Below are 22,905 nucleotides of genomic sequence, written 5' to 3'. Positions count from 1 at the left end.
ACATTTTTTTCCCACTTTTCCAGCTGTGAAACCCTTAACAGGGATTTCAGTGACATGATCACAAGAAGATTGGGTTTTATTTTCATTCTTTTGCTCAAAAGTTAGTAAATTCAGCAGTTTAGCATCTGTTAAAGACGTTTGTTAAGTCCCACTCTAATCATCTTTTGATCCATTTTCAAAGTGTTCAGTCGTCTTTTAACAAGGATTTTACTTTTTTTGTTGTTTTTGTTTTTTAGACAACATTACTAAACCTGTGGCCTTTTTATTTGGGTATAATTTCCACAGAGCAGCTGGAGTTTATTAAAAATTTGCTTCTAAATTGAGGGCGGGACTGTTGACACGGAGCAAGCCCGCCCCCCTTTCTCCTCCAAGTTGCATAGAGCTTGGAGCCGGGAGCTTGAGCGTATTTTCTGTCACAAATACAATGTTATTAAACTGCATTTTTTCTGCATTCTCAGTGATTTGAATAAAAAGAAGTACTTAGAGTGCAATTTTGATCATTATTATCTAATAAATAATAATAAATAAATATATAGAGCGTTTAATAACCAATATAAAAGACCTTGTGTAGCCGTGCACTCCTAGCAGGTACCTCAGATCATGTGACCAAGATCTCCTGGTTGTTTTAGAGAATCAGGTTAAAAACTAAAGGAGGAACTTCCTTCTTAGCCTCAGATTTTTAGATTTAGTGTTTTCTTTTAAAAATCAGCTAAAAACTTATGTTTTATAAAATTTCTTTTTTACTTATTTTTGTTTTTATATTGTGTATTACTTTGGGGCACTATGACATTTTTATCTTGAAAGCTGTTATATAAATTAAGCTTATTATAATTAAATGCCACAAGAACAAGTAAAAAGCATCATTTTTATCGGAGTGGTTATTTAAAAACACACTTTTGTGTTAAATCAGAACTGTTGTGTTGCTGTTATCTCTGGTGCGTCTGTGTTGCGTCAGTCATCACGCTCGGCTGTCAGCTGAGCTCCAACAACGTTTGTGTGTTTCCTTTGACTCTGAAGCTCTCGTGGCGGGTCTCCTCCTCCTCCTCCTCCTCGCTCTTCAACATGTTGCAGTGAGTGATGGAGGGAGGAGGGACGGAGGGGGGTGTTTGTTTATGGACGCCACATGTCTCTCTGTCACTCATCAGCAGGTATTTTTACCCCGGACCTCCCCCTCTTTCCTCCTCTTAGTTCTTCCTCTCCATACAGAGTCGGGACACATTTGGATCCTCAGAACCGGGCTTGTCGGGCTGTTTTCTGTTCTCGGGACCCTCCAAAGGCAGGTATGTAGGTTTGTTGGTTGTTATGGAGACAGACAATAGAAGTGGGATTACAGATTACAGATGACCTCTGTGACCTCAAACAACAATGAACAGAAATGTCTTTGTGGTGAAATGAATGCATCATTTTGTGCATTTTTTTTCCTCTAATTACTGATTTTTTGCTCAAAAACCTGAAATGAGAGAAACCTGCAAATCAAATGGATGAAAATAAAGGAACATCTTTAGGTAGTGGGGATGCATGAAATTCGATTTTTTTTTCATATGCATTATATTAACATTTTTAGGCAGATGTTGAGCAAAATATTAGAAATTTAAACGGTTATTTTTTTCTTTGAAGTGTTTTAATTAAAAAAAAATAGTATTTATAGTGGGAAAGAAATGTCTATTTACACTTGATTTGACCTGGTCAAGGGGATTGTAAATGGATGAAACTTAAAAGTAAAAAGAATAAATGAAACACCTTAATAATTGAAAAATTCTAACAAAGATTAAATTAATCTAGGATTTATTTACAAAAAACAAGAAGTCTAGATAAATACAGGAGAGAAGCCAGGTCTGTTGGTGTCAGCTAGCGAGAAGATGCTTTTCTTGCCCCGTCTCTGGAAAATGAAGGGAAAAATCTGCAAATAAAGACGGCAGAAGACAAGAAAGACAGAAAAACTCCCACTCCGACAAAAAAAAAAAAAGAAAAAAATTACCACCTCAGCTTTATCATCCCTAAATCAGAAAAATATTGAGTTTTTATGTCAATAGTTGTAGTTTTATGCAACTTTTTGCTTCCACCAACACTGCGCTATTTAATATTGTCTTTTCCAAGCAGGAAGATTTTACTTGAGCTTAAAAAATTACAATTTTAAATTATTAAGTGTCTCCTTTGAAAAATAAGTTAAAATTTACCATAGAAAAATCCAATGCTCCTTTAAAGACAAACTCTGATCCTATTTTGATCTATTTTAAAAGCTTCCCTGTGGTTTTTTTAAACTGTAATTTTTCCGTTTAGCCAATATATATAAATAATATATAAGGACATAATTTCTGCAGAGCTAAATTGTGGGTGGGGCTGTTCGCACAAAGCAACCCTCCCTTCGCCAGTACTGAAAAATCATTGTTTACACTCTCTCCCACTAGCTTCCCGCCCCTCACACTGAGCTAATATTACCGGTGCAACAAAAATGGCGGACAATATTGAGCTGTCTAGACGTATATATAGTTTGGAATCAGATGCCAGGTCAGACAGGGAAAACGAAGACGTTCATGGATCTATTCCTCGACATGTGTGTGCATCGGAATTGTGGCATGATTTCTGAGTCACAAATGTGCTCTTTTTGAAACTGCAATTTTTCATTTTTCATTAATTTAAAAAAAAAATCTTTGAAATGAGATTTTTAGCTTAACTTTCTTTATTTATGTCTTCCATCAGAAAAAAGCCACTCGAACATGTTAAAAAAAATAATTGAAGTCTTTCTTTAATTGTCTCTCTTTCACCGAAGATATAAATACTCACAAAGTTTTTTTTAAATTGCTCCATGAGATTGAAAGTCTAATTTGTGATTTGTAATCTTTAAAATTTACATTTTTGCCGCTGTTGTAGATTATATGATGTAATAACAGGAAACAAAACGTTCTAAATTCTTCTCTCCAAAGATGTCAGAATTTTAACTTTCAGTTCATATTGTTTAAGATACGTTTACATTTTATTGATAAGGAGTTGTAAAAGCTCCTTTTATGGTTTATTTGTGGTTCTCTCATTTCTTGAAAAAGTTGGATGGAATTCTTAAAACCCACAAATCTGCTTTGAGTGTCAAATAATTTGGTAACATTGGTAATAGACCATCTCTATTAAAGCCTGAGTCTAAAAACAGTTTTACTTAGTGGGTTTGGCTAATTCCTGGAGACAAATGAGAGTGGGAAACAGGCAGAAAGGCATTTTTTGCAGCATCACTTGAGATCTTCTGACTTCCTCTTATGGAGTCTTCTTTCAGCATCAGTTTGATCGCATTATTTTGCATGGATGAAGCTTGTGTGGCTCTCTGAAGCAGCTGCAGGACTGCTGGAGGAGGGAGTGGCTGAAATCTCCTGATACTGCAGGAATGCAGAGTGTTGTGTTTGTAGTCTGGCAGCAGCAGAATCACCAACAGCTGATGGAGTTTAAACTGCTTCCAAAATAACACTCATTATGATATTTTGCATTCTCCATACGGTCTCCTTGTCTGCACTTCAAGTTCAACCGTCTTACTCTCTAAAGAAGATCTGAGAAAAGACGTAAAGTAACTGTGTGTGGCATAAGTAATTGTGCTTTTTTTTTCTTGTCGTTTGTATCATTTGTTTCATTTAGCCAATAGACAATATCAGAGGAAACTGTTTACACAAGTTAATTTGTTTTTTTTATTACTCACCAAAATGTGAGTAATGTAGAAATTAGAGTTTCTGTAGTCTACTGATTGTAATTTATTTACCAAAATTTGAAATGCAATTTGTTACATTACTCTTTTACCATCAAAAGTAATTAAATTACAGTAATTCTCTACTTTGTAACTCCTTACCCCCATCACTGTAGCACCTACGTTTCTACAACAAGCTTTTCCAAACAGAATTTTAGCGTCTGCTCCTGATTTTAAAAGGATTTGAACAAATTAATGCTCAGAAATGCAGTTTTAATCTTAATTTTCTTTATATGTGTTCTCCATCATGAGAATAATGCTTCAAGATCATGTTTTAAAAACACAATTTTCATTGCAGTGGGTCTTTAAGTTTTTGCCTTATATAAAAATAATCAATAGATTCAGTCACAAGACTCTCAGGTGTTAGAAAGATCAGATCTGAGCCACAGGTCATCAGCTGGTCGTTGATGAGATTTGGATTAAACAAAGGGGACGAAACCTCACTTTCAGTTTGATTTAGAAAAGTAAAATAAAATGTAGTACTGAATTGAAATTAACTTTATCAGCTTTATCATGCTTTTACTCTTGCAGGTTTCTCTGCTCAGGAACTGGACAGACGCTGGCGTCTGCAGGACTTCCTCCATGAAACCGGTCAGGTTTAGAATCAGACAAACGGCATCTTTGCAACCATGAACAAACATCTTTATGCAAAGATAAACAACTTCAGAGCAGACACAAACTTTCAGAGAACAAAACGGGAAACAGGAAACATTCCCGTTTTTACTCTATAAATGATCTCAGCTTTGGTCAGGATGAGTGGACGGTCTGAAGAGGCGAACAGAGACGACGCAGGAGAAAGTGTGAACTTCTGTACTTTCACCACCTTAAGTACCGTCGCTGTCCAGGCTGGTCAGTCTCAGACGGTCATCTCTGTCTTGAAGGTAAGAAAAGATAAAAAAACGGTGTGATATTTGGATCAGAGGATTTTGGGATGGTCTCTGGATCAGACTAATCATAGTGGACAGGTTCGTTTGAGGACTTTGTAAATGTTAAAAAAACATTTAAATTTGTAAATGTGTTACCAGTTCAAATCAACCTTCATCTTCATCGCTTTGAGGAACTAAAAAATTTGAAGGACTGCCTTGTTTTGTAGAAAATAATCTGGACAATCTTTTGGTGGAAATTCTCGAAATCCCCACTTGACTCATGTTCTGAATCTTTACATGTTTTGTTGTAAAAGAAAGACTACCAAATACATTTTCCTGCTCCTTTTTAAAGTTTGAGTGGAGGTTTAGACACAGATCTGAATTCAGACAATGTTGTCGAGATGATACATTTCTGAAATAACAAAACCTAAGCTGCACAGAGAAAAGAATGGGGCCTAAAACAAAGCTAGGCAGAACTCCAATCTTTATTCAAAAAATTAAAAAACGATAACATAAACAATGTATAGTTCTTTTTTAATTTAATTTTTTAAAATCACTGTTGAGTTCTGTGAAAAGTTTAAAACTATTTTACATTTCGAAAAAAAAAACTTTATATTTATGCAAAAAAAAATGAAAATATGTTTATTGATAGTTACAGTGTTTCATTTTCTAAAGTGAGACTTTGTGGCTCTTGTTGTTGCTCTACATGTTGACAGTTGCTCTAGAGCAGAGGTAACCAACCTTTTTGAAACTAAGAGCTACTTCATGGGCTACCACTTTGAAATAACACATTTGATTAGTTTGTCTTTAGTTCTACATTATTAATAATGAATGTTTCATTCTTTTGTTTGGCTGTTTCTCAATAATGGTAGTTGGTGTTCCCTCTTAGAGTGGATCTCTGGTCCACCTTCAGCTGGTCCAAGTCCAGCCGGGACTTTGTGAAGTCGGATCAAACCAGAAGGAAAACGAAACGTTGATTCAGGAGCAGCAGCAGCTGCTGGAAAAGCTGAAGGTACAAAATCAAGCAACTTGAGTTATTTTTCTGATTGAATACATTTGTTATCTCGTAAATCTTCAAAGGTTTGATTGGCTTCTGTTTGAACTTAAATATTTCAAGTTTCCTCAAAATTTTATAAACAGAGTCTGTTTTTGAAGCTGATGCTTTCTTTTCAAAAGCTTTAATCGAATTGTCTCATTACTAATCTGGCATTCTAAAAAAGAAAAAAATGAAGAAAAAAACACCTGCAATTTTAAATTAAAGGAATTCCCGCCAATCAAAAATAACTTTTACAAACCTACAACTTTGTTTTTGAATCTTCACCTTCAGTATAATATCTACAGACATTTTCAAATTGTCTTTTTGAACTAGATTTTGTGTAGGACCATTTTAATGTGAAAAATTGATTTTCGGAAACTGAAAGCTGAGAGAAAATCAGAGACAAACTTCAGACTTGGGCAGGCTGGTCCCTGCCTCAAAAGAGGGAGGGGGTGCAGTCTATGCAGCTAAAAACAAATAAATACATGAATAAAGTTAAGCCTGAATTGCAAATAAAGATAACATAGTCCAGCGGGCTAAACATGCTAAAAATGATAGACAAACTTTTCTAACAGTCAAATTTAATTTAGCTTAAAATGAAATAAAAATCCCTCTGATTGGTTATCTCTGTGCATTTGTGGATTTTCCTAACTTGTGAGTGATGTGATTACAGAAACACGAGAATGATGTTGTATCTGTGGTGGAAAAGAAAGCCGAGGAGTCAACGAGGAGAAACCAAGGAGTTACAGAGCAAAGAAAGATCAGGAAATGGGAGCAGGAGGAAGGTTTGAAGCTCGCCATGAAAAGCTCTCTGACTGAGGGATGGTCGCTGCTCCTGCACCTGCTTGAAAGACGGCTTGAAGTCCTGAAGCTGGCGTCAGACTTCTACCGTCAAGCCACAGAGGTACGTTTCAATATTTACTGAAGATATCTCCTTTTCTTTATATAGGTAATTCACTTTTTATGATATAATATTTATAATATGATCCCACTTTGACATTCAACACATACTTCCTGTTAGGAATACAAGGGGAGGAGTAACTTAGTCCAGTTCTATTTACAGTCAATGGTCATTGTCAATCATACATTAACATTTAAAAAGTGCTCTTTGCAATATTTATACATTAAAACAATAATTTCCCTTTAATCAATCACAGTGTTATAATATAAAACTCTTTAAATATAATTATACATTTAAATTGGATAAATAAAATGTCATTTCTATAGAATGCCTCTCGTAGTCTTTAGAATTAAGTGATGAATATTTGTGACTCTTCTTCTTCATCTCTGCAGTTCGCTGCCAGCATTGACAGATTTGAGGGTCTGCAGATGAAAGCCGGCGAGGACGGTCCGACTGCGACACAGCTCTCCTATAATACCACGAGGAAAGGTAACCAGAGTTCATGTTGACCCTCCAGATCAGCTCTGGTATTTATAGTCTGACTATTAACTCCAGCGCTGAAAGGGACAGGTTTGGATATAGAATCGATTTCTCATAAACGTCCTCCTCAGAACTCCTGCAGCATTCAATAAACTTATTCCTAAATCAAGATCTTTGATGTTTTTCAGTTGGAAAAATGGATTTCCTTTGAAGAAAATGTTCATTAAATTGATGTCAAATTGATACTCCAGTAAAATGATTTTATTTTATTTATTTATTTTTTTTAGATCTTCTGAAGAAATCTCTTGGTGTTTTGACCAGCAGCAGCATTCTGATCCAGGAGCTCAGAGTGCTGAAGAGGATTGAGGCCCTCCAGAGGAAGGGAGGAGTACTGCAGGTCACAGAATGGAAAGAAGAGGACGAAGAGGAGGTTTCGCATCACTTTTAACAATCATTTCTGATTATTACAGATACAAAGAAAGGATTCTTGTCATATTTTAGTGTCCAGCTTCAATGTTTTCATTCATGTTTTTTGGGATTTTAGGCATTTCTATGAACTTTTCAGCTTTCTGATCAGCTGAGTTGTGAGCTGTGAACCTTTACTCGTTAATTAAGTACAAAAGATAAAAAAATACATTCACACTTGGGCTGTTAAAAAGTGAAAATAGTTTTTCTGGAGTAATTTTAACACTCCTGGGATTGGCCCAGGCTTTAGTTTTAGGACGTGGATGGAGAAGGTTTTCTGAAGATGTTTTATTCTCCTTTTTGTGCTCATTCTTTTTGTTTTTTTTTTTTTTTTTTGTTTAGTGTAAATGTTAATTATTTTAATTTCTCAGGGTTCCCAAGAGAGCAGGCAGGTTTTGCTGAGGCTGGAGGAGCTGGTGGAGGAACTGCAGGATCGCCGGCGGAGGGCAGACCAGGCCGTTGGAATGCAGCTCCGACAGCCAGCTGACGCCGTGGAGGTCCAGAAGACGGAGGACACCTCCACGAGAATCAAGTCTGATGTAAGACCCAAATGCAGTAGTTGTTTGTTCTGGGAGGGAAAAAAACCACTTTTGAAATCAAATTATTTTAGCAGAAAATTAGATCGGTTTGAGTTTTTTTCTACAATTTTATTATTTATTTTCTTTTGGCTGCTGTCAATTACTTCTACCCAAAATGAACAAACAAAAACATTTGTCCCAGAAATAAATAGTTGCATTGTTTTACACTTTTAACCCCTTCATGCCTGACTTTATTTCCAATTTTATAAAAAGAATATTTGTCAGTATTTTTTCCATTCAAGCTGAGGTGATGCTGAATCAAGTGAAGTCCTGGATTTGAGGTTTCATTGCAAGTTAGCGAAATACAGCATGAAAGGGTTAAATTTCTGGAGTTTATAAAGTATCATTTGTGTCATAAAATGTGACTTTCCACCTGACTGATGTTTCTCTAAATATTTTTCATCTTAAAGTGGAAATCTGACAAACTTTAAACCAAATAAATGTTGGATTTTACCCTAAAATTATAAAAGATTTTCTTCAAATGTAAAATAATCTCAAATTAATTTTATTCTCACAGCAGCAGCAGCAGTGGGTTTTGGCCCAGCAGGACTGCACAGTTCTAGTAATCCAGGAGCAGAACCTGCAGTTTGAGTCTTCACCTCCAGTCCCGCTGTCCAATATCAACTCAGAGGAAACCAAAGACTCCAATCCAGAATCCAGACCAGACCAAAGCAGATCTGTGGAACCCAGAAGCGGGTGTGAGGACTCCAGAAAGTTCTGGTCAGGATCCACGACAGACCGGATGTTTGAAGTCGAGGCAGATCAGAACCCAAACTTAAATTCAGAGATGGCAGGAGGTCTGAACCTGCAGGCTGAGTTCTCACTCACAGCCAAGTATCACGAGACTGCAGATCTTCATGTGGGACCAAATGTGGACCAAAGTTTTGGGTTAGACCAGATTCCTGAATCTAGACAGCTTCAAGCAACACATCAGATATCTGACTGGAGATTAAATGAAACTGAAAACCACCAAGCTGGGTCAAGATGTCTTGGTCCAAAAGTTCAAAGACTGCTTACTAAATTAGACAAAGACCGAAACTTCAGTTCAGGATCTGAATCAAGTCTGAAGCCGTGCTCCAGATCACAGAATGAAGCGGAGAAAACGCTCCAGACCAGGACAGAGGAGACCAAAGATCCGCAGACTGGACCCAGAATAAACCCTGAGGTGAAGTCCAAATCAGAAGGAGCCAAAGAGTCGGAGGTCAGAGAGAATCTGAAGAACAGATTCAGGACTGAAGGATATCCAGGATTTGGATTTAATCTAAAGCCAAATTCTAGATCAGAAACAGGTCTAAGTGCTGGATCTGGATCAGAAGAAACTAGAAAACAAGAATCGATACTCAAACTGAAGGAGACCAAAAACCTCGAGTCAGAGTTCAGACCCGAGGGAGAAGTTCTGCCTGAATCTGGATCCAATGAGAGGCACCGATTTAGATCTGAGGATAAATTCAGATCCAGTTTGCAGGTGAGATTCTGGTTTGGTTTCATGTTTTCACAGATCTCCACATGGAACAGGTTTTAAGTTTCCTGGTCCAAAATCCTGATTCTTATTTCCAATCCGTTCTTAAAATCTTTTCTCAGCATGAAGAGGTCAGAAAGCCTGAAGTGAGCAACAAAGATGACCAGCACTCTCCTGCTGCCGCCGCCAGGTCAGAACTTTCTATTTTCTGAAGCTTCCAGAACATTTTAGCATAAAAATTACTTCACACAACAGGATGAAATTCAAATTATGGTTAATTTCATTTGAAAGGGGCCTCAACAAATAAGAAGTTTCAGACCAGAAGCTGAAACACTTTGAGTTTAGCTACCTCCAGTGTTTTATTGAACTTTCTCAAGGCTGACCGGATTGAAAAAAAGAAAAAATGTTTATTTAAAGAAAAAAAAAAAGTAAAAATCCACCCCAAACGCATTTCACAAAAGTCTTCACCTTACATGACACGTTTTTCTCTTTTCTGAACCAGACCTTTAGCAGACCTGCTGATAATAAAGGAAGACGAGGCTCCAGATGTGAAAGGACACGCCCACTGGACAGCCCTGACCAATCAGCGGCAGCAGTTTTTGTCTTCATTGGAACGGCTTGAGGAGAAGGTGTCCGGTTTAGTTTTTTTAAAGCTGTTCTATGATTTTTGTGAAGAAAAATAATTTTAAAGTGTAACTTGAAAACAAGTAGAGACATTTGATGAATTTGAACATTCTAGAATCTCTTCTGGATTCATGAGAGTGAAGAGCTGAATGTCTTTGTGTCACAGGTGTGCAGCTGGATGCAGCTGCTGTCAGACAGCTGGAAGTCTGGATGGTGTCTTTCTGAGGCCGAACAGACTCTGAAGACACACCTCCAACTGCAAAAACACATTCTGGTACACGAACGCACACCTGCAGGTGCACGCACACTTTCACATTCAAAAACCTGCAGCTGCTTTAACACATTCAGGTAGACACACAAACAACTTTAAGTTAATTCACACTTTCAGGTACACAGACACACATCTGCATATCTTGTTTCAGGATTATCCGAAAATAGTATCACTTGAAAAATCAGATAACTAATTTTTGATCTACTATATCACTCATTCATTACTTTAGCTGCAATTTCATCAATTATTTTTTAAACCTTGTTTAAGGAATTATTATTCAGCTTTCATTTATTCTACACGAGTAATTATTGTTTTGCAGCTCTGAAAAAGTTTCAAACACGCGTTCCTGCAACTGCAAACTGACTGTGTGTGTTTTCAGTTGGTTCTGTTTCTAGTCTGCAGATCAGGACGTAAGGAGCTGGAAGCAGATTCTGGATCCAAACAGAGAGTCCAATGAAACTGGGCCCCAGCCCCCCGGTGAGGCCGGCAGGCAGATGTCCTCTCTGAAGGCGCTGACCGAGCGGCTGAGGGGAGGCTGTGCAGGAACCCCGACCGGAACCAGCAATGTTCAGCAGACTCCGCCTTCGTCACATAGTCAGGATGATGCAGATCGCGTGGAGCGGGTTCTGAAGGAGCTGCAGGTTCTGAGGAAGAAGACTGACTGCAGCCTGCAGCTGCTGCAGCCGTACGTCTGCCTCCTCAGGACCGCTCAGCAGGTCAGAAAACTACGTTTGCTCCTAAATAGTTCACACAAACAAGAAGTTTTGAAAGATATTTGCACAATTTATCCTCTGCTGTTGCACTATATGAAGATAAATAAACTTTAAATCATGCAATTTGTTGTTCAAAGCAAATGAAGCCATGCGTTAAAAGGAAGTTTTACATGTTTGTGCTTTTATCGAGGGTTGCTCTTGTTCCTCAGGTGGATGAGGAGATGAAGGAGCTCAGGGAGCACTTCCAGAGGAGGAAGGAGGGAGATGGAGAGGAGGCAGAATCTGGTCAAATCAAGACCCTGCAGCTTGAAATGATGAAGAAGATGGACGCCGCTGAAGAGCTGGGAGACGGCTGCATCCGTGCAGCGACTGTGGTAACCAGAAACAGGGACAGAGCTAAAAAACGATTAAGAAAAATGTTATTTTGTTATATTTACCTCTGGAGAACCCAAGGAGTAAAACGTAGACAAGTTTTAGTGTTTACATTTGTTTTTTTTTTTCCATTTTCTATTTTTTTTTTCGGGATACCAATAAATAAACAAACAAAAAAATATATATTTGGGTTCTCCAGATTTTTGCAAACCTTTAACTTTTTATTTATTTACATTTTTCCATTTGAAGGTTCAAAACTGAAGAATTTTTAGTGAGAAATCATGTTTTTGTTCAGGGATCAGAACTGAACTCTCAGACGGTTCTTCTGGGGGTCCAACAAACAATGAAGAAAATGAGGGAAACCAAATTGGAAATGGAAAAGCTGAGGGATCAGCAGGAGGATGTGATGCTCTGCAGGGAATACCAGGAGAGACTGAGCAAGGTCTGACCCTAAGAGCGCCCCCATGTGGTCATGCATCAAACTTTAGAGTACATGTGTCAAAGTCATGGCTCTGGGGCCAGATCCGGCCCTCCAGATCATTTTATTTTATTGTTATTAATAACCCGATGTCATCTTGCGCTCATTTCTAACTTGCATAATTTTGACAAAATATATTTTTACGGAGAGTAAATTATTGAAAGTTATTTATGGTATAAATTGATTTATTCTGGAATAATATTCCTGCCTTTCTAATTATTAATAATTAAGTTAAAAAGTTACAGTTTTAAAGTTTTAAAAATAGGCATTATGATGGCTTTTTGTACTCTTTTGGCATTTACTATGATTTTTAGGCTATTTTGGAGTTTTTGAAGTTTTTTTTTTTTTTTTTTAAGGCTAATTTGGCATTTAGCTTACATTTTAGCTGGCTATCAGTTTCAGTGTTTTCAGCTATCAGCTTCAGCGTTTTTAGTTATCAGTTTCAGCATCTTCAGCTATCAGCACTAACATGTTTACCGCCCAAATTCAGCTTACAGCATTCACACTAGCATTATCGCAGATATTGTCATATATCTAGTTCATAATTATGCTAAAAAAATAAAGTTTCAAAGTTTAAAAAATGTCGTTTTAGAGTTTTCAATAAATGTTTATCCTGTTCGGCCCGCGACCTAAGGTGTGTTTTGGATTTTGGCCCTTATGCGATTGAGTTTGACACCCCTGCCTTAGAGGTTTGTGGGTAACAGCTGTGTGTTCCCAGACGTCTCAGGACCTGAAATGTGTCTCTGAGCTGCTGGACTCCTGCACCGGTGTGGATCTGGGTTTGGACCTGAACTCTTCCACGCTGCTGGAACACTTCAGACAGGCCAGACCACATTTCAATGTAAGTCAGCTGACACCCTTCTGACAGAGTTTGTTGGCAAATATCTTATATCTGTTTATTTATTTATTTTAACAGCAGCTAGATACTGAGGTGGAGAGCTTACTGAAAAACTGGCAAAGTGTGAAACAAGTTAGTGATCGGCTCAAGAAGGTGCAGGGAGACACGGTGGAGGATGAGGATCTGTCAAATATGATGAAGCTTCAGGAGACGGTGAAGAACAAGATCCAGCAGAGCGAGTCCGTCCTGGAGCTGACCAGGAGATTCCACATTGGAGCTAAGCAGGTGGGAGGAGCATAACACCATCTGCATCGGTCAGGGTCCCAGAATCTGAAGGAAATGAAAGTCTTAACCCTTAATCTTCGGAGCTCCAGTGTTAATGTTCTTTGATTTACTGTCATTTTTTAACTGTTAACATGATAATTCCAGTAGATTCTGAAGGAGAAAAGCGGCGTGTTAATGGTTGAAAAGTTACAATATGTAAAAGACTTTGTGTTTACTGGCGATGCCTCGGGTGTTAAAGGGTTAAAGACCCACTTTTTTTGAACATTTCTGTCCTCAACCTATTTCATTTTGTTATGAAATCAAATTGTTCATATAACTTGTGGTTTAAGCTGCAAAGAGGTTATTAAACACTTACTGACTTACATGTTTAAAAAATAGAAATTAATCCACTGATTAAATGAATCATTGCATCAGAGTTCACCTTTGAAGGTCTCGCTGTTTCGTACATTATTTTTTGCTTTTATTTTGTTTGTTTTTAAAATATATTTCATGTTTTTCCTGATTGGATGTTGACCTTGTCAATCAATCTCCTCCATGTTTTTTAACACTTGATTTATTTTTCTGTCAAGATTTGATTGGTTTTAGAACCTTAAAGCATCTAGAATTGCTGTAAAAAATAAAGATGATTACTTAGTGGATTTATCTTGGATGGGTTATTTTTAGAACATGTGGACACATAACTCCTGCGATAAACGAGGACACATCACTGATTTTCTTTGTTAATATTAATTTGATGCCTTTTTTTTTATCTCAACCTGACTGTGTCCAATGAATTTTTACAAAAATTTTCAGTTTTCCTTCTCATTGTGTGATTCTGTCCCAGCTGGAAGAGCTGCTCCATGAAGAGTTCAGGAGAACTTTAACCAGATCTTCTGATGCTGAGCTCAGCTGGTACCGAGAGAGGAGGCAGCAGATCCAGAACCTGCTTAGAACCAGCACGGCACTGGTGGGGGACATCTGTGCTGCAGTCAAGAGTACTGTATGGATGAGTACACACACAAACTCACAAATACAGTATATTGGCTTCTTGTATTTTTTTCATGGAGTTGGTTTATTTGAAGCATTCTAACCAAAATAAAATAGAAAAACCAAAGAAGACATCCAAACATCAAAACATCATTAAGCATCCTCCACTGATTTTTGATAATGAAAACCACTTTTTGAAAATTTTGAAAAAAGTTTCTGTTGTTCTGGTTCCCAGTTGGCGTTAAGGCTAGCGCCACAATAAACGACAGCCAATCAGAATTGAGTATTCACACAGACAATGGTATAAAAGTGTATGTAATATTATATTATTATTTTAGCTTCATATAGAGTAACTGGCAATGATGAATCTTCTAAAATGAAATACCTTTTACTCCTTGAAGACACTGACTATCAAAACCACATGGTGGCGCTGTTTCCTTGCTGACCTGCTTCCTGTCTTCCCTCATCAGGGCTGGATGCGTTTCCGTGTGGAGCAGCTGGAGGCTCGGCTCCTCTCTCTGGACTCTCTGTGCGGGTCGTGGCTGAATGAAGCAGCCAGACGTGAAGAAGAGCTGCGCAGAGATCAGCTGACGCACCTGCTGCATGACAGCATCAGCCAGGTGAGGAGCGGCTATGTGTTGAGTTGGAGTAATTTAGTGGTTTAAGGTCATCAGACACTTCCTTTGATTTGATAACGAGATGTTGCTTGAACCCCGTTCAGCTTTGGGACTCCTTTAAGGAGCTGAAAAAATGCTTCAGCAACACCAGGTTCAACTACCTGAAAAGAAACAACAGAAGCAGGAACCTGAAGGTTGTCAGGAACCAGTTGCAGCAGGTGGAGGTGTATGGAGAGAAGCTGCAGGTTTGCCGGGTGGGATGGAAAGTTGCAGCGTACTGAGATGTCAGTCTGTCATTGTAAGCTCTCTCTGCTCCTGCAGGCGATCAGAAAACGAGTGCACGGAGTGGAGGCTCAACTGTCCCTGCAGGGGACGGATGGGGCCGTGGTCCTGCAGGTGGAGGACACCATCAACGAGCTCCACAAACAAATGGGAGAGTTGGAGCGTAGCTTCTGCGAACACCAAAAAGGTCTGGACATGACCTGCAGGCTGCACCAAGCCATGCAGGAGGTACGAGCGCTGCTTCATCCGTAGCCTTCATGGAGCAGAGACAGGCACCAGATTGGACAGGAAGTTGATTTTAATCTTCTTTTCTCCTGTTTTGACGTGTCAACAGTATCAGTTCTGGTGTGAGGAGGCGAGCTCCACCATAACTCGTGTGGTGAAGTTTTCCGCTGAGTGTTGCAGCGCCAAAGCCGTCTCCACGCTCCACCGCCAGCTGGAGAAGTTTGTGTGGCCGACGGTTCCTGAGCAGGAGGAGAGGATCAGCCAGATCACAGAACTGGCTGAAAAGCTGTATGGTGTGTGACCATCAGGGGCTTTTATTCTGAAAGGACTACTCTGAGCTTATATGAGCTTTTCTATAATCATTTACAATAACTTAAATAGTTTCTTTTGCTTGTGTATTTAAATAAATCATTCAATATTTCTTAGTTTACAGGATCTAAATGAGATGAACTGTTTGTTTCAGGGGTGGAAGAAGGACAACGCTACGTGGAGAAGACGACCAAAAAGCACTGTGAGGTTGTGGCCTCCATCAGAGAGCTGAGCAGACAGCTGGTGGAGCTGGAGGCAAAGTTGAAGGTAATGCGCCAAATAATCTGGGTGGAGTTATGACTTTGAGTTAAAGTAAGTTTAATGTGTCTTCCTGTTCATGTTGTTTTAAAAAAACACAAAAAACGAACTTGTGTCCAACAGAGCTGAGATGTGGGACTTGTGTATGCTTTGTATGTTGCAGATTGACGAAAAGAAGATGCAAGAAGGAGAAAATGAGGAGCAAATGACAGAAAAGAGGAACGTGAACGAACAAAGGGATAATCGTAGCACAGAGGAGGATGACGGAATGGTAAAATCATTCAAATCATAAAATTTAAATTTTCTTTATCCTGAAAACCAAGTCAGGTTTGGGGCAAAACCTTAATCTCGGGATATTAAAGTTACAAGGGAGCTGCAAGACACACCTCTACAACGCTCCACAGGCCTGGAAACTCCTAAAAACCTGCAGCTGAAAATCCTAAAAACCTGCATGTGTAAGGGGTAAAATGATTGTTGGAACTCCCAGTATTACGCTTTCAGTCTTTCAGGTTATGTTCTGACGGGATTCTGTTCTTCGAGGCAGCTGGACTTATCTAGATTTAGAAGATGTTTTTCTTCTTTTGGTTTCATGGAAATACTGTATGTCAGGTTTGTTTTCTTTCTTTTCCATACATGAATAGGCCGTTAAAGCTGAATTTAAATCTGCTCCAAGACTTCTTTTCATCTTACTTTTTCACCTCACTTTTATAGCACTTAAATAACCCGGATTCCTAATAAGGTGTAAAAACTAAAGAGAAGCTCCTCAGATGAGCAGAGAAACATCTTTTGGTCAACCAACTGCTCTGACGAACTCAATCATTTGTTTGGACTTCCAAATCTGGAAACATTTCTGTAAAAGTAAAAGTATATCTTTTAAGACACTATTTCTGTTTGTTCATTCAGTCTGAGCTTAAAGAGACAGGCCACACTCCTGAAGTGGCCGCTAAGGATGATGGGAAAGAGGCCCTCCTGGGAAAGCAGACTTCAGCCAATAGGGAGACTTCTTTCCAAAAGACTCTCCATGAGGATAGAAACGGCAGGTCGGTAGACATCCATCCTCTTACCCACCCTCTGCATCTTTAGACCTTTTCCTTCAGATTTAGGAGTCTTGCTCAACCGGAGAGCAGCTGAAATGTTTGTGATGCACAAGATAAAATCCATTTAGCTCCTATGGATGGTGGTGGAAGGATAGTGATATGGGACCTGGAGTCCTTGTTAGACTCAATAATTAACTCCTCGTTTCCTCAAACGGAGAACCACCCAACTGTTAAGTAAAATTCATCCGTCCATTTCTCTGACGACAATACTGACAAACCACAGAAAAACTACTGAATGCTTTTGTGAAATTGTTTTCTTCAGTTTCTCTCTGTGCTTCAAACACAGCATCTCCTGCTCTCCTGTGAAGACCAATCGAAGGATGAACGCCGTCCACAGCCAATCACAGGCTGTCACAACAGCACAGGTTGGTCATTTCCTCAAAAACTAGTTATTTTTTATTTCACTAGATGTGCTAACCACCAGTAGAGGGCAGCAATCTTAAGGATTTACCGCGAGAATAAGAAGAGCGGAAACTGACCTTATAGAAATAGAAAAAAATCCAGAGCATGTGATGCTACGTTAATACCGTGTTTGTTAGCGCGCATTTGAGCAACAGTTCCTAATGTGAAGTGAACGCGAGCATATGTGTATTTTTGGCTTCTGCGTTCACGCATCACTACTATTTTTAATCTATTTTTGGGCTCTATGTACAAAACATGTGGCAACTGAACGTGCTCTGAAAGTTCACTTCATTCATTTCTCCCTAACTACTAAAAACTATATTGTAAGAGACTTTCTAGTTTCCTGGATTTTAAATGCAATTTGGACACCAGGCCAACTACTTTTTTTTTCAATGGCAAACATGACATCCCAGATTTCCAAAAGTAAAAACGAAATATTTTATGAAAAATCCACTGTGTTCCATTAATGAAAACTTGGATGGTTTAAAAAAAAAAGAAAAAAGAAAAAAAAGCTTTTTCACAAAAATGCATTATGGTCTATATTCGCCAATCTAGTGAGCATCGATGCACACAATTTTTTTGCAAAGACTTTTGGGAAATTTTTAGAACACTCGATTTTGGAATTCTACATCATGGTAAATGATCTATTCATAGTGCACTGAGTAGTGTAGGAATTCTGACAACCACAGTTTGTCAAAAACATTCACAGCCCTGAAGGACAGCAGCTTCAAGTATAATGTAGGGCTTTAAATTTGTTTTTAGAGTCTTACAAAAAGAGAATTTAGCAAAGTAAATCTTTACGAATTTTAATAAAGTTACATTGTTTTGGTTACTAAATACAAACACTCTTAAATATTTTTTTACCTAGGATTCATCAGCAGAGGTGGAGCTCCAACAAGACACGATTACAGAGGATTGTCTGTCAAATGATGAATATGACTGTGCTTCACCGGATGACATTTCTCTGCCGCCGCTGGCGGAGACTCCTGAGTCCGCCATGTTTCAGTCAGACGTTGAGGAGTCTTTGTGTATCAGCTCCCATAGTCTTCACGTCAGTCGGTTCAGCTGCCAGGAACAAACCACAACTGGAGCCGACACCGGTTCTGTCCCACAACAAAGACTCTCCAACCCAACAGAAGGTTGTTCTTCTCCCTCCGTCAGTCTCTACAGCAGCACAAGCAGGTATCGTCGTGTACATCCACTTTAGTTTGTTGCTGTCTGATAAGTCCACCATAAACATGAAGAAACTTCTTTTTGCTTTGTCACAGGTTCAAATCAGAGTCCAGTTCACTCGTCCAAAGTCCGTTAACACTTCCTGCGTCAAGACTCTTCACCAGCACTCTTTGCACCACCTTGACTACCAGTGAAATCAGATCTGACATAATCTCAAAGAATAGACCAATTGGCAGTCCTAAACCAAGCCTAGATGTAGTTAAACCTTCCGATTGTTCCCTGGACATTAATGTTCCTGAGACGAGGAGTGCACCACCACCAAGAAAAACCAAAAGTACCCCCACCCCAGAGGCTCTTAATCTGAATCATACCTGTCTCCAACCTCTGAATGATCCAGACTCAGATCTGCACAAAGTCAGGATCCATCCAGAAAATGTTGGATTTAACAACTGTACATGTCCACAGTTTCTTAATGACCAAGAAATATTTCTCAATCAAGACAGGAAGACCTCTCACAACCCAAGAGAAGCCACACCTGAAGAAGATACAGTTCCCAGAAGCACCAGTTCAGATCTGCAGCAGAACATTTTGGACTATCACTCCAATGTAGAACCGTGTACAAGTACTATAACTCATGAAAGTTCTTGCTTGACACAAGCCAAAAAAATTGCTGAGAGTCATAACTCCACAACCTCCAATTCAAAGGACCAAAATTCTTCCACAAACGTAACCCAGTCAAGTAAAGCAGCTTTACAGATCCATCTTCCCCAGTCGACTGGTTCTAGAAGTGGACTGGTTCAGAAGGTTCTACCTTTTCAAAATGAAGCATCCGCGGACTGCACCCCCAGAACCAAGAGTTGCACCACAGCTACCACTGTTATCAAGCATTCTGTGGAGGGCAAGACAAGTCCTGAAGACATTATCAAGTCAAACAAATCCTTAGATCACAACATCAGAGATAGCCAGATGCCCTACGTCCACAGTTCTCCAGAGTGTGTCAGCAGCACCAGTGTCTGCAGCAGTAAAAGATTCAGTACGGAGCAGAGCCTCCAGACGGTCTGTTCTCTCAATGAGTCCGTGAGCACCATCCACGCCCAGCACTGTGTGCATGGTCCCAGCATGAGTCACAGCAGTCCTGCCAAGCCCGCCACTCCACCTCAGCCCGAGGCTCAGACCCAGGCTTTGTCCCAGCAGGTTAACCCGCATGTCTCATGTCCCGCTCCACCTCATTCACTAACTCCTCACCGAGACCCTGATGTTTGTCTTCCCATCGCCATCCGCGAGGAGATCAGGCTTACGCCTCAGATCAAGGGGCCTTCCAGCACTCCTGGCTCCCCCCGCTTCACCAGGCCTTTGTCTCAAACCGCTATGATAGAAGGCTCTCCAGTGATGCTGGAGGTGGAGGTGATGGGACACCAAGAGCCCATGCTCACCTGGTGGGTAGCTTACAACCATTTACATGCTAACACAGAAGATTCACACAATGATTAATCACACTACTCAATTCAAGGCTCTTCTTACAGCTGCATGATCATGTGCTTGGATCAGATTCACTCCCGCGTTGCAGCCCATGAACAGGTCTTTCTATGCACCATGTTAATAAAAGCCAGCTGGAAATTAAAGCTTATATCAGGGTTCTGCAACTTGAGACTCCAGAGCTCCATGTGGAACTCTTTTGCTGGTCTTTGGTTAAAGTGTTTTTAGTATAAAAAAGAAAACTTACTTTTTGGGCTATAAGACGCATTAAGCATAACATAATCTTCAGATAAGTCAAACTTTATTCAACTCTTTCACAAACACTTGGAGCACTCCTCTAGGCTCCTTACTCTGTCTGTGTCCAAATTCGGGGGCTGCATCCTCGCACCTGGGTGACGTTGGCTGAGTCCTTCCTCAAGTGGGCAGCAACTGTGAATTTAGACAGTAAAGCCTTTAGATCATTACCGCTGCTACATTGGCAAATGTTCTGTCATTTAGCAACTGTGACTTTGTACAAAGACTATATAGAGATGGACATAGCCGGGATTGACGTCACATAGAAAAATGTCTTGCCTCCGGCTCCACAGAAATGAAGCAAGTCATTTGCCGTTTTTGCTTGATAAAGGCACTGCCATTTGGAGCCAGTCAACAGTGATTGGCTTGAGTTGTCTGAGTTGCTGTTTCTATGGCAACTACTGTCACTAATCAGGAGTAAGTTTGTTTGAAGTCCACACCCCTTCCACTGAAAGCAGCTCGGGAGAATCTGTCAATCAAATGCTTGAGGTGGGGGCTAGCGGGCACCACATGCTTTTACCGATGCATCTGATTGATTGGTTTATAATATAAATAACTTGCAAAAAAATACAAATGTCATGAAAAAAGTTAGGATCAGCAAGAAGATTTTAAGAAAAAGGTATTGGAGCAGGAATGACTATTCTGAAAAATAGAATGACTGAGTAATAACTGACTTTAGCCTCAGTGTAAGGCTGTGTTCCTGCTGACCTGCTGTCACCATGGTCACTTCAGGTTTAAGGAGCAAGAGGCGCCGCCACCAGGCGACCGAGGCAAACACCTTCTGTTACTCTTTGAGGCAACGGAGGCTGCTGGTGGCCTGCTTGAGGTCCAGCAGGACTTGAAGCAGCCGCGAGGTGTTGAGAAGCGGCTGCTGGACCCATTTGATGTCACCTTGGACTGGTACACCTGGTTTGGGATTCTTTGTGTATTGCTGTGGTTGTTTTACCTGATCCTACTCTGAGACATCAAATTTATTTACTTCTTTGTCAGAGTAAATATATTTTTACTGCCTGTGACTTGTTAACCAATCAGAACAGTGTGAGGAAAATCCCTCTGAATTCAAATGTTTAAAAAAAAAAATGATGTAAATTATTTAAAATATATCTGTAGTAAACCTAAGCTTGAGTTGATTAAAAAATGTACCCCCATCCTGTTCTCACTAAAAATAATATCATCTGCAAACATAATGATCCACAGATTCCTGTCTAGCCTCATCTGTCAGTCTGTCCATCATCTCAGCAAACAAGAAGGAGCTCAAAGCTGATCCTTGGTGCCCTCTCTCCTGCACCTTGAACTCTTCTGTCACACCTGCAGCACATATCACCACTGTCCTCCAGCTTTCAAAGATGTCCTGAACAACTCCAATATTCTTCTCTGCTACTTCTGACTCCTTTTTTGGTTTTGTTTAGATTTAGTGTCCTAAAGGTTGAACTTTCCTTTGCATCAAGGGGCAGGAACACCAACAAACCTACATTGTTTGGGCAGATTTATTTTGTGGCATCATGAAATTTGATTTATGTGCGCACATGCTGTTGCGGTTGCAAATCCAGTAGCGGCTGTGAATCTTTATGGCTTTATTTTGAGCCCATAGGTTTTGACTATGGGCTCAATCCCTCAAGGGGTTTTTGGACCCTCTACCACTGGAGCTCACACTGAGAGGTGGTGGGCTGGGGTAAGCTTATTCATGAGCTCTCAGCTCAGCGTTCAATTGCTGGACTTCATCCTGATGGACAAGACGATCATGTCCCTGCACTTGTAGTTAGGGAACACGATCTGATTGTAGTTTGTCGGAGTCCCTTAGAGAGGTACTCGAAAGTACCCAAACCGCTGACTCTGTTGTCGTATTGTCATCTTGGGGGATTCCAACGCCCACTGGGGACAATGAAAGTGTCACTTTGGAGGGTGTGGTTGGGAGGAATGTATTACCTGATCTGAAACCAAGTGGTTTTCAAATATAACACAAATGTAAAATACATTAATTAAATATTAACTGAATAGTCTTTCTTCCATTTCACCGTTATTCAACACTTTACACTTGTCAATAATATACAATACTATTTTTTTGTATGTTTACTGAAACAAAATACAGAACAATAAGACGGTTTGATGGACTTTGCTTAAAGGATAAAATTGCAGCATTGAAGACATTTTTCCGAAAACAAGGAGCACAACAAAGTAGACACAGGTTGATTAGATCTTATGCAGATGTTATGACAGTATGGATGAGGAAATAGTGGTCAGACAGCTGAGAATGGTGGTGTAAAGGTGACTCTTGTGGTGGGGAATAAAATGACTCTCATTTTAAAAATGGATTCTCATAATTTTATGAACTAAATGCTTTTTTTTGCTTCAGATTTGTTTGTTACAAGATACACATTTGAAAATAGACCATTTTAAATTTCTATTAAGAAATATACACAATTTTTTTTAGTTTATGATTAGAAAAAAAAAACATTTGAAATCATTTAGCCCTTGAGCTATCCTAGATATATTGATATTGGGAGTGGGGTCATCTGGACCCCATAAGACGATGTGGTAAACTTTTTTTCTCTATGATTTTTGATTTTCACTTGTTCATGGCAGACATGAAATCCTGCCCACCTACATCCACATCATGGGATGGATAACACTTAAATTCAAGGCTTGGGTCATCTGGACCCCATAAGATAGCACAAGGGTTAATACATTTAAAAAAGCATTTTTTTCATGCTATGTGAAC

At 39.5% G+C, this 22,905-nt stretch overlaps 1 protein-coding gene across 2 annotated transcripts; it reads left to right on the top strand.

Annotated features, from left to right (window-relative positions):
- Positions 1 to 749: 749 nt before the first annotated feature.
- On the top strand, positions 750 to 22,548 carry ccdc141 (coiled-coil domain containing 141). Of its 2 annotated transcripts, XM_036209552.1 has the most exons (28): positions 750 to 1,280; positions 4,253 to 4,602; positions 5,477 to 5,599; positions 6,297 to 6,527; positions 6,917 to 7,013; positions 7,292 to 7,434; positions 7,841 to 8,008; positions 8,568 to 9,512; positions 9,629 to 9,696; positions 10,009 to 10,135; positions 10,297 to 10,404; positions 10,797 to 11,117; positions 11,324 to 11,488; positions 11,782 to 11,928; positions 12,683 to 12,805; positions 12,881 to 13,087; positions 13,911 to 14,066; positions 14,524 to 14,673; positions 14,775 to 14,915; positions 14,992 to 15,180; positions 15,287 to 15,470; positions 15,641 to 15,753; positions 15,908 to 16,015; positions 16,648 to 16,784; positions 17,128 to 17,206; positions 18,112 to 18,425; positions 18,512 to 19,852; positions 20,919 to 22,548. In XM_036209552.1, the coding sequence occupies exons 2-28, from the start codon at positions 4,453 to 4,455 to the stop codon at positions 21,145 to 21,147; spliced, it is 6,264 nt and encodes a 2,087-aa protein (XP_036065445.1). In that variant the 5' UTR covers positions 750 to 1,280; positions 4,253 to 4,452; the 3' UTR covers positions 21,148 to 22,548. The 2 variants fall into 2 exon arrangements, with proteins under 2 accessions (XP_036065445.1, XP_036065446.1); XM_036209553.1 differs by lacking the exon at positions 20,919 to 22,548 and having other exon boundaries at positions 18,512 to 20,059.
- Positions 22,549 to 22,905: the final 357 nt, after the last annotated feature.

The sequence above is a fragment of the Oryzias melastigma genome, linkage group LG21, assembly GCF_002922805.2.
Source record: "Oryzias melastigma strain HK-1 linkage group LG21, ASM292280v2, whole genome shotgun sequence".
NCBI classification, from domain to species: Eukaryota; Metazoa; Chordata; class Actinopteri; order Beloniformes; family Adrianichthyidae; genus Oryzias; species Oryzias melastigma.
Note: the sequence above shows the minus strand (reverse complement) of the source record. Positions and strands in the feature narration are given on the sequence as shown.

Excerpts from the sequence above, each read along its gene's own strand:
- ccdc141 (XM_036209552.1), top strand. The coding sequence starts at position 4,453 with ATGATCTCAGCTTTGGTCAGGATGAGTGGACGGTCTGAAGAGGCGAAC. Across the intron at positions 8,009-8,567 it reads CCACGAGAATCAAGTCTGAT|CAGCAGCAGTGGGTTTTGGC; the intron begins GTAAGACCCAAA and ends TTCTCACAGCAG. Across the intron at positions 13,088-13,910 it reads TCCACATTGGAGCTAAGCAG|CTGGAAGAGCTGCTCCATGA; the intron begins GTGGGAGGAGCA and ends ATTCTGTCCCAG.